This window comes from Cricetulus griseus, chromosome 8 (assembly GCF_003668045.3).
Source record: "Cricetulus griseus strain 17A/GY chromosome 8, alternate assembly CriGri-PICRH-1.0, whole genome shotgun sequence".
Taxonomy (NCBI): Eukaryota; Metazoa; Chordata; class Mammalia; order Rodentia; family Cricetidae; genus Cricetulus; species Cricetulus griseus.
The window spans coordinates 55,555,433-55,574,319 of NC_048601.1; the positions used below are offsets into that span (position 1 = coordinate 55,555,433).

An 18,887-nucleotide genomic window follows, 5' to 3' on the forward strand; every position below is an offset into this window, starting at 1 on the left:
TACTATAAAATAATGCAATGAGTTTAAGTTAATGTATTTACATGCTGCATGTGAAAAGGACTGACAAATTCATTTGTCTTCTTTTCTAAGATGTATTTAGTATAACTTTTCATATGCTCCAACCATTACTTTGCTTTTGTGTATGAAAAAGTAGGAAACACTGGCTTTATTTTTCTAAGTTGCTGAATGAGAAATTGATCTGTATTGATATAAAAGTAATTATCTTCATGTCATTAGTATTGATTTTGTGCCTTTTTAGACCTTCTACATTCTTTGTTTGCTATTATTTATTGTACCAAACAATTTATTTATAAATAACTTTAGAGGTCTAAACGTGCAGCTAGAGTATAGTTATTGAATTTCACTTGCTTCCACGCTTTAGTCATGTGACTCCTGCCTACTTGTTTATCATGCCTCAGGCCTGGAATGTTCTCAGCAATACATGGTTTGTAAAGTAATTGAAAAAATGTGAATTAATGTTTGGCTATAAGTTGTATTCTCATACATACATGGAAAACCTTATTAATATGGATTAAAAATTAAATTGCCTATTAAAATTTTTTTCAACTAAAAAAAAAAGAGAGAGCAGTTTTATTGAGTAGCAGACCAAGGAGATAATTGGTGCGTAGTGATCCCCAGGTCACAGGAAATAAAGGGAACTTTAGGTCAGGGTTCTGGAACACAATATCCACTAACTTTTTTTTTTTTAATCAAATTTTTGGGTTCAAGTGTCAGGGGAAGCTCTTTTTTAGTGGAATCATTCATGAATACTGCTTTTGGCTCAAGGAGACACGGGTTTCCATGACAGCGGCTCTTTGGAGGCGTGGCCTCCGCCATCAGCTCAGAACACAATGGGCATCTCTTGTGTAGCACCTTCCCCTTTCACTTTCCTGTCCGAGCATCTCAGGCCTCGAGCTCGGGCTAGAGGTCTGTAAAGGTCCCTGGGCTGATCGAGTGGTTGGACTCTGGCCCATGGGCAGGCACGCTGGGCTCCGCTGTTGAGCTGTGTGGAACTGGGTAGGGTCCTTGTCACCGAGGTGTGGATGTGAGGCAAGGCCCATTGTTTTCTGCCACTCACAACTAATGCGCTGGCTCTGACCGAGGTCTGCATCCGGGGAGTCCCATGATCTTCTGGGGTCATCTCGCCCTGAATTTTGTACTTGGCTAGGAGCATTAGGCATGTACTCACATCCGGTCCATGTTCAAGGTCTCTGCACACTGGGTGAGGGAAAAGCCAGCAAGGCTCTGCAAGCTCAAGCAGTACTGAGTATCAGCCCTGCCCCCACTCTGTAAGGACATCAAAGAGAACATGGTCTCCAGCCTCCTTCCCATACAACAGTGTGTCGGTTCCACTGGTAAGGTGAGCAATTCTTGGTTTTTGTATGTGTGCTGGAGATCGAACTAGGTCCCAAGTGAAGGACAAATAGTTATCTCCAGCCCACACTGTTGCCTGTGACTTGCTCATATTTTGCTGAAGATTTTTGACCCTGTACTTACGAGTCTTTTTGCTCTGTCATTTTTTGTTTGTTTGTTTGAGATACTCACTGGCATGATGGTAATCCTGGCCTTACAGAAGGGGCTGCAAAGAAGGCCTGCTTCTGTTTTCTGGAAGAGAGCAGATGATTCCTACAGCATTTTTCTTACAGTTTGGCACAGAATGTACTGGAGAACCTGTCCTGGGCCTGTTATTTTTGTTTTGTTAATTATTAACTATATTATCCAATTATTAACTATATCAGATTGTCTTGTTTCTTTGTGTGTGGCTTTTATGTGTTTTTCAAGTTTTTATGCGTTTATTGGCTCACAAGGCTTATTCACAGTTACACTTAAAATCCTTTTGGTGCTGTTGAGATCTGTAACGACATTACTCTTTCACTGCTGGTATTAAGAAGTTGTCTCTTCTGTTTTCTCTTTGATTAGTCTGGGGAGAAGCTTCTTTTAAAAATAAATATTTTAAACTTAAAAAATAATTTATTTATTTTATGTGCATTCCTGCCAGATTCCCTGGAACTGGAGTTACAGACAGTTGTGAGCTCCATGTGGGTGCTGGGAATCAAAGCCAGGTCCTCTGGAAGAGCAGCCAGTGCTCCTAACTGCTGAGCCATCTCTCCAGCCCCAGCAAGGAACTTTTATTAACCACTTTTGCAAATCTTTTCCAAGAACCAGTTTTGGCTTTGTTGATTTTCTTTTCTGATTTCCTATTTTGAGTCTGATTTCTGCTCTAATTTTTATTCTTTTTCATCTGTATGCTTTGGATTGATTCTTTAGATCAAATTGGGATATACTGAACAGGTTGGTCTTGAAATTTGCTTTTCATTTTATAGCTTCCTGTGATTTTGGATCTTTCATTTTTGCTAATCTGTCCAATCCCATGCTGCCCTTGCTGTGTCCCATCTGTTCTGATGCAGTATATTTCCATTTTCATTTAGTTAAAAGTGTTTTAAAATTACTCTAGAAAACTCTTCTTTCATCTGTAGTTAATGTAGAAATATGTTAATTTCAGTCTCTAAGCATTTATGATTTCCACGGTGTCTTTCTGTTGTGAGTTTAATTTTGCTGTCTCTTGAGAGAGCTGCCTGGTCTCCATGTTTAATTAGTTAAGTGCGTTTGTGGCCAAAACATTGAGACCACTGTCCGAGCTTGAAGAGAATGCATTTGTGCAATTGTGGGATGAGTAGTTTGTGTCACTGGATCCTTTTGGTTGTTGGTTCTGGTGTGTTCGGCTTTGCTAATGTCACACCTGCTGGGTGTATCCATTTCTTATAGAAGTATGTTGAAGTCTGCAACTGTAATAGTGGACTCATCTGTTTCTTGAAGTTCTATGTAATATATATTTTGAGCCAGTAGACCGGGCTGGCTTTGAACTCGGAGATCTGTGTGCCTCTGCCTCCTGAGTCCTGTGATAAAAGGTGTGTGGTCACTATGCCTGGCTTTGTATTTCATCTCAGATTGTTTGTGGCTGTTGCTAGGTACACACATTATTTTCTTGGTGAGCCTACACCCTTGACACCATGCGATGCCCCCTTTCACTCCTGATGCTTTCTCTTGCCTTGGAATCTGCTCTGTTTGATGAATATAGTGAAGTAGGCTTTCTTCTGATTACTCTTGCATAGTAGAATCTTCCTTCACCCCTTCCTTCACTTTAATACAGGTGTCTGTATCTAAAGTAGATTTCTTTTTATGTGCATTGCTAGAGTGTATGTTTGTGTACCATATGCATGTACACAGAGCCAAAAGAGTGCAATCAGATCATCTGGAATAGGAGTTATAGGAGGTTGGGAGTGGTCTTGTGGGTACTGGGAATTGAACCCAGGTCCTCTGCAAGAGAAGTAAGTGCTCTTATCTGCCGAGCCATCTCTCTAGCCTCCTACAGTGGATTCTTGCAGACAACATGTCCTTTGGTCTGAGGATCCTTGTATTTTGGTTATTGTAATGAGACCACTAATATTTGGGGGTGGTGCTGACAGAGAGCTGATGTCTTCCAGGCCTGCTTAGGTTTAATCACTTGTTTTGTCTTCGCTTGTAGTCTGCCATTTGTGGTTTTAAGTATTTTATATAATATCACTTTCTCTCTTTTCCTAGTGTCTATCCTAACATCCACAGCACCCATCTACAACTACTCCAAGTCCACTTTCAATAACTGTACTGCCTAACGGGCAGCAAAGCTTCCCAGACTCCACAATAGCAAAGTGTTCCTAGTTCCTTCTCTACCTTGGATCTGGGCTGGGCATTTCACTCACAAAAGCTGAATATGATGCAAACTGTTGTCTTTTAGACAAGAAAATAAAAGAGAATAAAGGGTTTTTTCTACTTTAGCTTATCCTTTCTTTTGTGCTTTTTCTTGCTTTACATAAATCCAAATTTTTGGTCTTATTTCCCTCTCTCCAAAAAACTTCATTTTATTTCTTGCAATCCCAAATGAGTTTTGTTTGAGAATCTTCAATTTCAAGGGTAATTTTGCAAAGTACAATGAAAGCTAGGCTGCTTTCTCTCCTCCACCTCAGGGTTTCACTCTTTTCTTCTTCCTGTTGTCATTTTTGAGACAGCCTCTCACTATCTAGCTCGGGCTGGCTGTAAAATCCTGATTATCCCGCCTCAGCCTCCCAAGTGATGGGATTACAGGTGTGCATCACCATGCCTGGCTCCGATGTCATTTTTCTTTTTCTTTTTGTATTTATTTTGCTTGTGCTCTTTGAGTCTTCTGGATCTGTGCTTTGGCATCTGATAGAAGTTTTGGGAAATTCAAAGTCATTATTGCTTTAACTGTTGTTTGTGTTTGTTTTTTTCCCCTTATTTTTTAAACACATGTTGTAGTTGCCCAACAATTCTTGTATTTTCTGCTTTCCGTTCCTAGTCTTTTCATCTTTAGAAATTTGTAGGACATATCCTTAGGCTCTCCTCATCTCTGTACAGCTATCTCTGAGCCTACCAGAATGTTCTTCATTCTGTTCGGCTGGTATGATTCCTAGCAATTCCTGACTCTTTCATGGAACACACATCTTCTGCTTGCTACTCCCTGGTCTATATGCTGCTGGACTCTTCCATTAGAGCTTCTGGGTAACTGGTTGTTTCAAATTCCCAGTCTGATGCTTCCTGACTTGCTGAGACAACCAGGGATGACTATCTCTTCAGTTTGATCATCTTCTGCTAAAGGCTGACTCCATGTGCTGGATAAGGAATTCCAGGAGCTGAGCCTTTAGTGACATGGTAATCAAAAGTGTGTGTTTGGGGGGTAGGTGTTCTGTCATATCAGGATTAGCTAGCTGGGTATGGTACTATAGTCTATTGTCCCAGGTACTTGGGAGGCATGAGGATTGCTTGAACCCAGGAGTCTGAGACCAGCCTAAGCAACATAGGGAGATGTTCCTCAAAGAATGTAAAACAACAGAACTAAATACAGTGCCTATGACCATGGCTGTTTTAGTGGGCCTGAATTTGTTTCTGGTTTCCCCTCACTTGGCTGTGACAGGCCAGCTCTGGGGAATCTGGCTGCAGGAATGTTCCTTCTCTCAGTTTGTGAAGTCTCTAATGCAACCTGTGCCTGTCATGCTCCAGCGAAAGGACAGCTTGTTGAAAAGAACAGAATGAGGTCAAGGGTGTGCTTGGTGGGGGAGCTCGTGCAGTGCTGGGACATCCAGAAAAACAAAACCCAGGATGTACTAGTTATACTCCACACTGGTCATGTGCCTCTTCCTCCTGGAAGCATTTCTATCTTCTATCTTTCCTGTGAAGTCATAGCAGAGCTAGACTTGCCAAAGTGCCTGGTCCCCGTAGTCTTTCCTTGCACATTTGTCCACACTAAGTTCTGGACACATCTAGCCTGATCAGGGTGCAGAACTGGCCCTTCTTGAGCAGGCCAAATAACACAGATCAGTCAGCTGGAGCAAGCAGGGCAGAGATTCTGGAATGTACTGTGTACTGGGCCCAGCATAAGGGCAGCATCCTCAGGTTGAGGCTGATCTTTCAACCGTAGGGTTTCAGTGTGGGGGTTCTGTGAGAATGTGAGAGGCCCAAGAGAGGAGTAGCTGCTAGACCCAGTTTGGGAAGGAGCCTTGGCTGCCAGAGTTCTGAGGAAGTGACAAGAGTCAAACCATTTGTGGAGAATGTTCAGAGGGTGGAAGACAGTCCAACAGTGGCCAAGCTGACCATGGAGGCTGGACTGACAGTGCTGAGGATGACTGAGGAGGCTACTGTGATGGCGGTCAGTCTGTGAAGGTTGGACCAGTGACTGCCAATGCTAGTTCCATGGTGGTCAGATTGACCATGGAGGCAAGTCTGGTTGTGGTCAAGGCTGGTCTGATGATGGTTGGAATGACCATGGTGGCCCATGACTGGACCAGCGAGCTCAGCAGGAGATGAGGAAGGGGTTCGTGTGTGCGGCAGCTGTGGACGCTGGTGCTGAGGGATTTCTCTGCAGGAGCTCACAGCCAACCAAGGCTTGGTGCAAGGTGTCCAGGATGGCCAAGGTGCCATGTGTACCCTCTGGGGAGAAAGAAAAGGGTAGATTTCCTTATCTTGTCCACAGAGTCACTTCTCTCTTCCACTTGCCTACCACTGCCCAGCCCTGTCCCTTAAGTTCCTTTTTAACGCCTAGACTAGTGGTTCTCAACTGATGGGTCACAACCTCTGGGGTCAAACAATCTTTTCACAGGGGTCACATATCAGATATCCTGCATGTTAGCTATTTACATCATGATTCATAACAGTAGCAAAATTACAGTTGTGAAGTAGCAATGAAATAATTTTACGGTTGGGGGGGGGTCACCACAACATAAGAAACTGTATTAAAGGGTCACAGGGTTAGGAAGGTTGAGAACCACTGTCCTTGATACTCCTTGTCTCCACTGATAATAGACTGTTTTAAGATCATGCCAGCAGGAGAAGGCTCAGCTATTGGTCTCCCTTGAGGCAGGGTCAGCTGCAGGGGACACAGCTGGTGAAGCTCTGCTGCTCTCAGCTTTGCCAAGCAGCAGGGGCCACAGGACCTGGGGCTTTAGGTGAATCCCAGGCACTTGGCTGGCTAGTTCTTGACTGTATGATGGGGTAACTCCTTTCCATAGGTCAGCTGTCAGAGCCAGCGGGATTTAAAGCATAGAGGCACTGTGGGCCTCGGGCCTAGCCCATAGAAGGCTCAGTGAGCAGTGCAGTCTGATTTGCCAGCAGGCAACCCCATCTTTGTCTTCTGTGCCCATGCCTACTTCTAGTTGTCATAGCTGCCTGTGGCCTCTGCAGCTCTGTTCTGCTCTGAAGTCTGCTTGGACTATGACCTGCAGCATTCGGGGTGGGAGCAGAGTGGCTGTTCTGCAGACCGGAGCTTAGGACGGTGCTGGAGTTTAGGCCCAGATACCCTACAGCTGCCATCCAATCTCTGCAAGGCACCCTTGCCTACCCTGTGAGGGATTCCGGTCCAGGGCATTCAGCAAAATCTTCCCCAGGGCTCTTTTTGATATGTTCTTCGAGAGAGACAAGAGAGGTTGGATCAGATTGTGTCCCACCCAGCGGGTGGAGTGTAGAGACTCCTGGAAGCTTCCTCGAAGCTCCTTGGGGCTGGTTCCTCATCCCCTCTCCACGTTCCTCTTTCTGCCCTCCTGCCCCATCCCCCCTTCCTGTCCCATCCCCCTTTCCTGTCCCCATCCCCCTTCCTGCCCCATTGCCCTTTCTGCCCCCATCCCTGCTTCTTGTCCCCCATTTTCACCCTCCTGCCCCCCTCCTTCCTTTTTGTCCCTCCTGGTCTCCCCACTGCCCCTTCTGTCATCTCTTTCTGCCCTTATTCTTCATTCCTGCCCCACCTTCATTTCCCATCCCCTCTTCTTGTCTTCCTACCCTGTACTCCCTCCCTGCCTCCCACCCCTGAGGCTGGCCACACTGGCTTCTCACAGACTCTCAGTGAGTGGGGTGGAGCAGTGTGCAGGCTCCAATCCACCAAAGACCAGGGCAGATGCACCCAGGGAAAATGGTGACTAAGTGCTAAGCACTTGCTTGTCTGAACACAAGTTATTATGTACATCTAAGCAATGTAAAGGCAGTATAGAAAGAGAGAACCAGAGAGAAAGAGGGCCACGTGTAGGGAGACACCGTAACCACGCCTCCTAAGGACTGGCTACAGGTGTGCTTGACCATGCCCGTCAGGACGTGGTCAAGGGGAGGTCAGGATGATGCCTGTTAGGTTCTTAAAGGGCTGCAGACACGTGGGGACCCCTTCTCTCTGGCCTCCCTGCCTTGCTGCCTCTGGGCATGTTCTGGCTTACGCTTGGCTGATATTTATTTGAATAAAGGTATTTTGAGTCTACAAGCCTTCTCCTTCAGCCACACCTGTAATCCTAGCACTCAGGAGGTGGAAGCAGGACCAAGATTTCCAGGCTAGCCTGGGCTATAGTGAGATCCTCTCTCGAAAACAAACAAACCCAAACAAAGAAAACACACTGCTTTTGGGGCTTGGCCAGGCCTCAGCTGGTCTTGGGCTCATTCCCAGCTCTTTGTCTGCTTGGCTATGTGGCTGTGTGACCCAGGGCAGCCCATATTCCCGGTAACCTGGTCTACATAGTGAGTTCCAGGACAGGCTCCAAAGCTACAGAGAAACCCTGTCTCCAAAAACCAAAAAAAATATTTATTATTATTGTATGCGTATGCATATATGTGGGCATGCATGCCGTGACACATGTATGGAGGTCAGAGAACAACATTATGTGTTCTGTTTTCTTCTAAAGATGAAACCCAGGTCACCAGGCTTACGCAGCACATGGCTTTACCCAGTAAGTCATCTCACTAGACAGCTCTAGGCTTTGATTACAGTTATATCAGACTCCTGGCATGGTCTGGGATATCCTCTCCTCTCTGCTGACTAGGGAGCCAGAGACCTGGCCTGCCATATAGGCTCCTCCACAGCCTCCCCTGGCTCCCCACAGTGTCGCCCTCAGATCCCTTATAGACTCTCCTTGGTCCTTCTCACCGTCTCCTTCCTCTGGATCTCCCAGCCCACCCCAGCCTCCCTTTCCTCCAGGAACCCCCTCCCCCCACCCCCGTGGGTCCCCACCAGGTCCCGGAGCCTCTGCAGGAGCTGTAGCACATCCACCAGCTTCTCCTCTAGCAGCGACAGTCGTACCCGCTCCGTCTCCACCATCTGCAGCTCCAGCCTCAGATGCTCAGTCTCCATCTGCTGCAGTTCTGCCTGCGGGAAAGGGTCTGGTGCATTCCCTACACTCCTTCCCCACAATGGGTGTTCACAGCTCCCTAGCAAGGTCACTGGCTTCCCTGACATTTGCAGCGATCACCTGGTCTGGCCTCCTACATGTAAAGTAGCTGTGCAGACAAACCACCCTGAAGCCAGAGAAGCTGAGTGCCTGCCTGTACCCGACGGAGAAGGCTTGTAGATCCAAAATACCTTTATTCAGATAATACCAGCCAAGCGCATGCCCAGAGGCAGCAAGCTAGGGAGGCCAGAGAGAAGGGGCTCCCGCGTGTCTGCAGCAACTTAAGAACTCCCCACGCGTCATCCTGAACACCCCTTGACCACCCTAACAGGTGTGGTTAAGCACACCTGTAGCCAGTCCTTAGGAGGCGTGGTTACGGTGTCTCCCTGCACCTGCCCCAAACCGCACAGTGAGCAGACACACACAGTTCTCCAATCTAACGACTCATTCTCTCTTTTCTCTTCTACCTTTTGTTTTCTTTTCTTTTTGATGGATCTGTGTTGGTGGCATGCGACAGGCTTACACAAGAGGAACACACTGTAGGCTAGTGGATAGTTCCCATGGCATCTTGTCCAGGGGTCCTGACTTCAGGCTAGTGGATAGTTTCTACCCCATCTTGTCCAGGGGCCCTGCCTGTAAGGATGTTCTAGGCATCTGTCTACCTTTCTGCAACAGTGTGGTCAGGAGTGCTACTAGGATTCCAGGGTTGACAACAGAGGAAATGTCAGATGCTAACTCCGGGTCAGGTGTGTCATGTGACAGGCACTTCTTGGTACCAGGGTGCTCAGGATTCCCTCTGGCTTTGGGCAGGAGTACAAAAGACTCTGTGCTTCCACTCACTGCAGGCAGGACTAGAGGCTGGCCCATTCTGGAGCCTTCCCACTTTGTCACCTTGAGGTTTAGGAAAGTGACAGCTGTGCCTTTCCTTGGGTGCTTTCTGATTGCCCATTCATACTTCACACCTAACAGTGGTCCTTCCCCAAGGACAGCCTCTCTCTTCTGGGAAGATCCTGGGTATCAGGATCAGGGTCTCAGGGAATAGCACTGGGTGAGAATAGAGACACAGCCCGAAACATAGCAGATCAACCTAAAATCCAGGAGGCAGGGGGACCTTCACCAGACAACAGCAGTCAGAGCTGAGCTCTCAAGAGCTCACTGCCCACATCTACTCACTTGACACATGCATGGTGGCACTGTTACAAATGTGGGGACCAAAGCACAGAGATGTTCTAACAAGGTCACACAGGTATTAGAGTTGGCACTGAAGCCAGGCAGCCTGCTCTAGCATATACTGTGAGGCCCTGCTCTGACTCGTGACTTTTCACTGCTCAGGGGTTAGCTTCCACCCTGAGGCTCAGAGTGCAGGGTCGAGATTCCTAGGGCAGAGTTCTATACTGACAGAGACACCTGGTTGTCATATGTCTCTAGAGAAGTCAGGGGTGACTTCCCCATTGGGCTTGGAATGATAGTTTGTCCACCTTAATCCTTACCAAAACACATGACCTGTAGGAAGCTGAGGTTTCCTGTTACCCATCAGTCCCCTCCCCGACCTTCCTCACAGGAACACGGCTAGTCCTGTGTGCATTAGACACTCACTGCTCAATGGGCTGACATATTGCCTGGTTCTAGAATCACAAATAGAGCCAACTGAGATCTTTAAATTGTTAAAACTCTGTCCTTGATGATCCCTAGATTTTCCAGTCTGTGACTCAAAGCTGAGGTTTCAGAGAGACACAGCAGGAGACACCTCTGGACTGCTGTGCCTGCAGCCCATGCCCCTGTCCCCTCAGCTCCTGTAAGCTTCTGCTTTGTAACCAGGCTAATCTGGGATGGGATTCTGTTTCTGTCAATCAAAAGTTCCCGTTAAGTGAAATGAGAGGAAACCACCCCTCTTGAGCTCTGCTCATAGCTCTGTGAGTAGGCTGTAGGAATGCAAGTCCCTCCAGCTGTAAGACCTGGGATCTCAGGGCCCTGCTGACCTCCTCCGGTGTTCCCAGCGTCTTTCCACTGCAGCCCAGGGCCTGCAGCTGTTCCCCAAGCTCGGTGACTCGGGTCTCCAGCTCTAGGGTGCAGATGTGGTCAGCACCATCACAGTGGCCAAAAGAAGTCTTGAGCATCTCAGCTGTCCGCTCATCACACCTGTAGGAGAGACGCCAGCACTTCAGGGACCTGCTGTCCCCATGCTCTAGCCTTTGCAAGCAGATGTTGTCATGGAGCCTGTCTGCTCAGTATCTTCCTGGGGCTCCTTGGCTTCTCAGAGGGACCACTGGCTTTGAACCTGGCTCACACCCTCCCACCCACCTCACTCAGCCTGCCTCAGCCAATGGACCCCGCAGGTCCTCCAGCATGCCCGAGCTTCTGCCTGCTGCTCCTTCCTGGACCCTTCTCACATCATCTACATCGCTTGACAGAATTGTCTCCAGGTCTCCTCACACCTGCCCTGTCTTCAAGTCTTCCCTACAGTAGAGGGCCCAGGACAGCATGGAAGCCAACTGTTGATTATTTTCTCAATGGCTCAAGTTTTGCCTGGCACACAAGCAGGTACTTAACAAGTGCTTTGTGTGAACATGAAGAATGGGTGGTACAACATCCCTGAAAGCCACATGCTGTCCCTGAAGGCATCTGACATTCTGACCTCATGTCCTCGAAAACAGTGTTACAGGCCCACCTTCGAGACAAGGAGACTGAAGCCCAGAAAAGCCAGGCAATTTGAGATACCCATGGGTATGGAGCTCATTTTTATTATCCTCTAAGATGGTACAAAGGCAACTCCCATGTGTATCTGAGAAAGAACCAGCCGAGGGCCAGGCTGGGGCTTTAAACTGTATTGTAGGAAGTGATGGATAGCTCAAAAGTGACAGGAATGGATCAGGTCTTGGGACGGTAATCAAGGGAGTGATGACTGGTGGGAACTAATTCATCCACAGGCCATGCTCTTGAGGGTCTTCATTCCATGTTTGCACTTGTTTCCATGTTTGAGCTATGACTCCCAGGAGAGGCTGTCAGGAGTCAAGTATGGCTGTGCCCTAGAACTGCCAGCTACTCATGTTGAAGCTTGTGTGAAGGGCCCTGCAAGGCAAAGCTGCCTTCCTGGGAGTTCTGTGGTTTTGGTCTCCACTGCCAGGTCAGGGCTAACCAGCCACTTACCTACTCACACAGCCTGAGGGCTGCACCAGAGGTACCTGGGCATGGGCCTGTGGAGGCCTTGACTTTTCTTGCCACCTGTCTTCCTCTTCTTCCTCAGAGGCGGCCTGACCTTCCACGGAGCGGAACAGCTGCTCTTCCTCTGTTGGGGAAGCATTATCTAGGACCGGAGGCCCAATGTGAGGACCACCTGCCCTCCTTGGGAACGTGTGTGAAGGGAGGCGCTGGCAACACTGTCCTTTTCCCGTTACTGGCCCAGGGCCCTGGGGAATTGCATGGGAATCCCTGAGATACAACCCTGCTGTCTTGTTTCCTCAGGTGACGTGTGAGGGTGCATCGCTGGTGTCAGGGCTGAGCATCAGTTCCATTTCAGAGCATGTGACCTGGATTGGGGAACTGGATAAGGGCTTTCAGGATGTTAGTTCAGGACAGAAAGACTCCCAGTTTTCCAGTATGTGACCCATGGTCCCCAACAGCTTTGATGAACTCCATCCTGACTGGAGTGGGTGATGACAGCTGCCCTGTCCTATTGCCCAGCCAGAGCCCTTATCCCCAGGAGCAGAGCAAAGTCTCCTAGAGAGCCTGACCCTTTTCTGCTCTAGCTCTGTGCACCCATCAGGTTGTGCCGATCAGAGGCGGTCCTCTCTAGCCACAGAGAAGGTTCCAGAAGAGCTGGGAACCCTCAGAAGACAATGTGGGAGTCAGTGTTTGTGCAAAATGAACTCAGATGAAGACTGATCTTCCAGTTCTGTGCTTGAGGGCCAGGAAAGGGGCTGAAGCCAGGGAGGGCACACCTGCTGAGAGTGAGTGATCTCAGGATGGGGTAGAGGACGGGCATTAGAGGGGGCTCCAAATCTATAGACTCTTCTGAGAGCCCATACTTGCCTTTAGCCTGAGCAGTTTGTGCTGACTGGTGTGACACTTTTAGACTTCCCTGCTTGAAGCAGTATTTAAAACCAAAGCGATACCTTACCTCATGGGAAGCCTGTTGACACAGGCATCAGGGATCCCTGGTTCTGGACACCTATTGCCTCCTCCTGGCTTCACTCATGGGTTCTCAGGGCTCCACTGTCTGGTTGGGCCACACAGAACCACCTTGAGGACTTTTGATGACAATGTTTCTACTACTGACAGCTTATTTCCCTCCCTTGACTCCTCCCCTGTCACTCATCTGCATTGTCCTGGTGCTGAAGGCAGGGGTAGGAGGAAGGGCTCTGAGCCTGAGAGTGAGGGACAGGGACCCAGTCCCTGGCACACTGTGGAGGTGAGCTGCCTGGATACCCTAGGTTCGGGCTCTTGTGAAGACACCAGAAGATAGGCCTTTCAGGGTGCCGGAAGCCAGCCTGAGTAGCAGGGTGGGGTTTTGTCTGGAGGCTGAAGGTGGCGCTGATGCTCAGCTCTTGAGAGCAGGGATGAGGTGTGGCCTCATTGACCATGGGTCTGGCAGTAGGATGGGCACATGGGAACTGACCTTCATCTGTGTCTCTGCTCCTTAAGCTGGTGTCTGGCTGCTGGGTTCCCCCTGGATTGGTGTCCTCACCTCTGGTTCCTCTAGTCATAGGATCTCCATTCTTGTCTCCTGGCTGTACACTGGTCTGTGAGGGGTTTAGGAGCTGAGGTCTCTCTGATCTGTGGGAAGGGGAGAGAGATGTTTTAAGAGGTAGGGGTTATCATCTTCCATTTCTTACTCTGCACAGGTAACCCACCCATGGTCTACCACCATTGTCCTGGCAAAGTCAGCCTCCCATAGACCAGAAAGAATGTTAAGATATGTTCCAGTTTTCTTTGCCAACAAGGAACAGACACGAAACCCAATTTTAGAGAATGGGATGCAAGGCAAAATCTGCAGACACTAAGAGACAGGTTTCCATCCGTATAACAAGAGTCTTGAGAAAGCAAATGCCTTTTCTGATTCTGGACAGTCATGTGGTGATGCTGTGTTGGGGTTGCAGCAGTCATACTGTGACCATGAGCAAGTGTCTGAGACCACTGCCCAGTAGTTGGGTACGAGCCCCAACATCTTCAGAGGCTGAGCTAGCCAGTCCCGCAGCCAGCTAATTCTGCACTTAACAGTTGGCATTTAAAAAAAAGGTTTATTTTTATTTTATGGATATATGTCTGTGTACCACATGCGTGCCTGGTGCCCATGGAAGCCAGAAGTGGGCATAGGAACCTCTGGAACTGGAGTTACAAATGCTTGTGAACCACCACGTGGTTGCTGGGAACCAAACCAGGATGTATATTTTATGTATACATTCGTATACATAAAATATGTATACATTCGTATACATAAAATAAAATTTATTTTATGTATACGGATGTTTTGCCTGCATGTATATCTATGCAGTCGATGTGCACCTAGTACCCATGGCGGCCAGGAGAGGGTGTTGGTTGGATCCATTGGGACCGAAGTTATAGATGGCTGTGAGAACCATGCAGGAACTGGGAATTGAGCCTGTTTCCCCCGAGAGAGCAGACAGTGTGTTTCATGGCTGAGCCATCTTCCCAGCTCTACATGAAATTTTCAAAAGTTTACATGTTTCACTTTAAAAAAAAAAAGAGAGACAGAGTCTCACTATTGTTGCCCATGTTGGTATTACAGACATGCCTGGCTAGATTCACACTTTTCTTCTTTCCACCAGATTTTCACATACCTTTAATTACATTCTATATCTTGGCCATGAAAACCTTTAACTGAGGAATCTCCCTTCCCTGGGATTTGAAAAACCCTCTTTATTCCCCTATCAGTCTCCTTGATACTCCAAAGTTCCTATGTTTTGAACATTTGTCTTCCATGTCCCTGCAGTTTACAAGGTCAGATAATAGAGAAAAAAAACTGACATGAAACAAATCTATTTATTTATTTATTTATTTATTTATTTATTTATTTATTTATTTAAAGACAGGGTTTCTCTGTGTAGCCCTGGCTGTTCTGGAACTAACTCTGTAGACCAGGCTGTCCTGAACTTAGAGATTCACCTGCCTCAGCCTCCTGAGTGCTGGATTAAAGGTGTGTGTCACCAGCACCCAGCATGAACATATTTATTAATGAGCAGGCAACTTACTAAGCTAGTGTCTGTGCTCTTGCTTTACAGCAGCTCCTGTAAATCCCCTCCCCCCACTTCTTCAGCACTCAAACATTTCTGTCACAGCCTAAGATTGCGGCTGTTTCTTTTCTTGTTACGGTGACAGAAAGATCTAGCAGAAACAACTTAAAGGATGCGTTTTGGAGCAGGGTTTGAGGAGCTACAGTCCATCCTGGAGGGGAGGGTGTGGTCGTGCAGCTGTGTTGGTGGGAGTTCCAGGCAACTGCGTCTTGTGTCTTGTGGACCAGGAAATAGTCTGGGACTAGAATGGGGCTGGGCTACACCCCAGAAGTCTTGCTGTTTTTTTTTTTTTTAATTTTTAATTTTTTTTTATTTTTTGAGACAGGGTTTCTCTGTGTAATCATTTCTGTCCTGGGACTCACTCTGTAGACCAGGCTGGCCTCAAACTCACAGAGATCCCCCAGTCTCTGCCTCCCAAGTGCTGTGATTAAAGGTGTGCACCACCACTGCCCAGCAACTCTTGCTGTCCTAGTCAGGGTTTCTTTCTTCCTTCCTTCCTTCCTTCCTTCCTTCCTTCCTTCCTTCCTTCCTTTCTTTCTTTCTTTCTTTCTTTTTTTCAAGACAGGGTTTCTCTGTGGCTTTGGAGGCTGTCCTGGAACTAGCTCTTGTAGACCAGGCTGGTCTCGAACTCACAGAGATCCGCCTGCCTCTGCCTCCCGGGTGCTGGGATTGAAGGTGTGTGCCACCAACACCCGGCGCTAGTCAGGGTTTCTACTGCTGTGATAAAACACTGACCAAAAGCAACTTGGGGAGGAAAATGTTTATTTCATCTCATAGCTTGTAGCCCGCCATCCAGGAATGTCAGGGCAGGAGCACAAGGCAGGAACCTGGAGGCAGAAGCTGATGCAGAGGCTGCTTACTGGCTTGCCCCTCATGGAGCTCAGCCTGCTTATACCACCCAGGACCATGCCCAGAGGTGGCACCACACACAGTGGGTTGTGTCCTCCCACATTAATCACTAAATAAGAAAATGCAGCACAGGCTTGTAACAGGCAAAACTCCTAAGAACATTTTCCCAGTTGAGGCTCCCTCTTTCCAAATGAGTCTAGCTTGTGTCAAGTTGACATAAAACTAGCTACCCCTGCCCCCAACAACTTCTTCCACTAAGCTTCATCCCCTTCCAGTTCCATACTCTCCCCAGAAATCTCAGAGCTAAGTGTCCAAACATTTCACATTTCAACCATAGCAACACGTAATGTCATTGTCCCCATCACACAGGGAAGGAAGTGGAGACACAGAGAATCAGAGCAATCTGCTTACCTCAAAACAGAGGACTCTTGAATTTCTCCAGACCCTTCTCCAGGCTGCCCCCTAGGCTTTACCAAAGGGAAAGAAGGCCTGGAGTGACACAGTATAGCCATTGTCAGCTTTGGGGACTACAGGTCACATACATGGACTTGAGGCATGACCCGAGGCAGGGTCATGGTGAGGGAGTAAGGTTAGGAAAAAACTTCTGAATTTCCCAAGAACCTCAGGTTGGCCACAGAGGCAGACCGTTTTCTGAGGGTCCCGTGTGACTCTTGTCGGCTAACTGGGATGTGAGTGAGTACTCCATGCTCAACACAGCTGCAGACACACTTGTTAAGTCACCAGGAGACACACTGGCTGTGTTCTCCAGGGGGACCCTGACTTCACCGGGTACCATTCTCTGCTGGGATCCTCAGTAGAGTGAGGGTGTTTCTGGGAGATGTCACGATGTTGGTGGCCAGGAAGGCCTTGCTGGAGCCTCCCTGGCTGCTTGATGGTCCTGGGGAAATGAACTCTGGTGACTACCACTCTTCCTCAGATCCAGTTCTTCTGTATGGCCGGGTGTTCCCTCCAGCTGGTCACATCCACACCCTCCTGGAGAGCCACCGAGCCTCTGATAGCTTCCATGTTGCAGTCCACGATGCCGCAGTCCATCGCCACATGTGGCTGCCAGCCCAGGGCCTGAAACAGTCTGACAGGAGCCAGATGTTGCATTTTTCTCCCTTCCATCCCGGTTCTGTGATGCCAAGAGGCCTCAGAAGCTGCCACTACCCTGCGGGAGAGACCATGGCTTTGCTGTGTGACCTCTACTGCTCCCTCACCCGCTCTGAGCTGCCTCATTTCATTTCCTGACTTGTTCACCAGTGAACGTTGATGGGGCTCTACTCTAGGTTGGACACTGGGGGTCCAATGACGATGGAATGAAGTAATGGCGTGCCTGCCTTCACTGATGTTTGGGCTGAGTTTAGGGGACACCTAGATGAACAGAGAGACTGTATATCCAGCTAAGCATTTACTTCAATGTCTCTTAAAAATAGTGAGCCCATTAGTTTTATATATTTCATTATCTTTTAAAATTTATAATAGTGATATGACTTCCTTAAAAAGTATTTAAGCTGTGTTGGAGGTGTAGGCCAGGGGTAGATTTTGTCTAGTATGTGTGAGCATCTGGGTTCTATACCAGCCCTGCAAAGACGGAGAAAATAAAAGTAAAAGGAGGGAGTCGACTTAAAGGAAAATGGTAATAATATCAGACACTCCATACATGTGGCAAACAGGGCTTGGGCCTTGGGAGAGTCTGGAGGTAGGCAAATGCTCAATGACTAGTAACAAGTAGTTTGGGGCATCGTTAGAGCAGGGCTCTTCCCAGGCAGGCTTCCTTTGCACGGAGAGCAGAGTATCCCGACTCTAACAGTCTGAAGCCACAATAGTGCTAGTGTATATCTGGAATGTTCCCTAGAGGCCCATGTGTTGAAGACTTGGAGCCAGCTTGCTGTTAACTGGGAGGTGATGTAGCCTTTTAGGAGGTAGGGCACTATGGATAAAGTAATTTGGGCTATGCTCCTGGGGGTGGAATTATTGGGTTCCCATCTCTTCCTGGTCTCCCACCCACAAGCAAAGTTACAAATCCATTTCTTTGGCAACCCAACCCCACGGGCCACATTCCAGGTGCTCAGTAGCCACACATGGCTCTGGCACCACTTTTGAGAGTATAGAGAGAAAGAGAGGAAACTTCATGTCAGGGCAGCATAGTCCAGTCATGGATGTGGATCTAAAACAAACGCTAAAAGGTAAGTTTCCCACCACAGGCCCCCAAACAGCACGGCTAACCAACCATGAACATGGAAAACCATAGCCATGAGCCAAATACCTGTCCTCCATCTTCTGTGTTTGGGATTAGACAGAAGGCCTCATGAATGCTGAACCCATGTCCTACCCCTGGTTCAGCCCCAACCCCAACTGTTTCTTTGGTACTTTGTCATCATGACAGAAGGTTGACTAACTCAGACATTGTAGAGCATTTCTCTGCTTTCTCAAAGCAAGCTGGATAAATAGCCCACTTTTTATTTTGAAAGATTAATGTCATGATACTGTAACAGTAACCTAAATGGGGAAAAGAATTTTGTATTATAATTCAGTATGAAATACTCAGATATAAGGAAGTTTTCAGACACTACACATAATGAGTGAGTGTGAATTGAAAAGAGTCAGGGTAATATTTACTTGGATGTTGTTGGCATCCTTCATATATCTGACAGTTTGAAACACAGGTTAAGGAAATGTATTCATATAGAAAAATAGGCAGGTAGACACACAGACTCACAGAGACGTAAGTGTCAGAAGTTACAGTGTCTCTCAGTAGTAAGGACACAGCTTCCACCATCTGTGATGTGGTTGGGAAATGATGAGCAACTCGTGGGGAATTCCAAACAAAACAAGGTGTAAGGCCTCAACTCACAGCCTGGTGTTCTTGGGAAATTCTTCGAATATTATAACTGCAGAAAATTGTTCACTCATCATGCAGAGTTCAACTCTGATCTTACATCATTGCTGTGGAAGTGTTTTACACACCAATGTCCAGGTGGCCACATGGAAACTTTGGGGTTCAGGGGCTCATTTTTCTGCCAGGACCCTGAGTGTGAGAAGACCTGTGTCTAGTCATTCTCCCACCAGCCTCCAAAGTGTCCTCGAGGAGACA

General features: G+C 47.7%; 1 protein-coding gene across 1 annotated transcript in view; it reads right to left on the bottom strand.

Moving 5' to 3' along the window:
- Positions 1–2,058: 2,058 nt before the first annotated feature.
- Positions 2,059–18,887, bottom strand: part of Efcc1 (EF-hand and coiled-coil domain containing 1) — a 31,764-nt gene continuing 14,935 nt past the window's right edge. Inside the window, exons 3-8 of the mRNA XM_027428721.2 lie at positions 13,306–13,463; positions 11,838–11,976; positions 10,670–10,829; positions 8,534–8,668; positions 6,890–6,953; positions 2,059–5,982 (exon numbers count right to left, since the gene is read on the bottom strand). Of these exons, the coding sequence (XP_027284522.1) occupies positions 5,846–5,982; positions 6,890–6,953; positions 8,534–8,668; positions 10,670–10,829; positions 11,838–11,976; positions 13,306–13,463 (793 nt within the window). The 3' untranslated portion in view covers positions 2,059–5,845. The remainder of the gene's footprint in view (positions 5,983–6,889; positions 6,954–8,533; positions 8,669–10,669; positions 10,830–11,837; positions 11,977–13,305; positions 13,464–18,887) is intronic.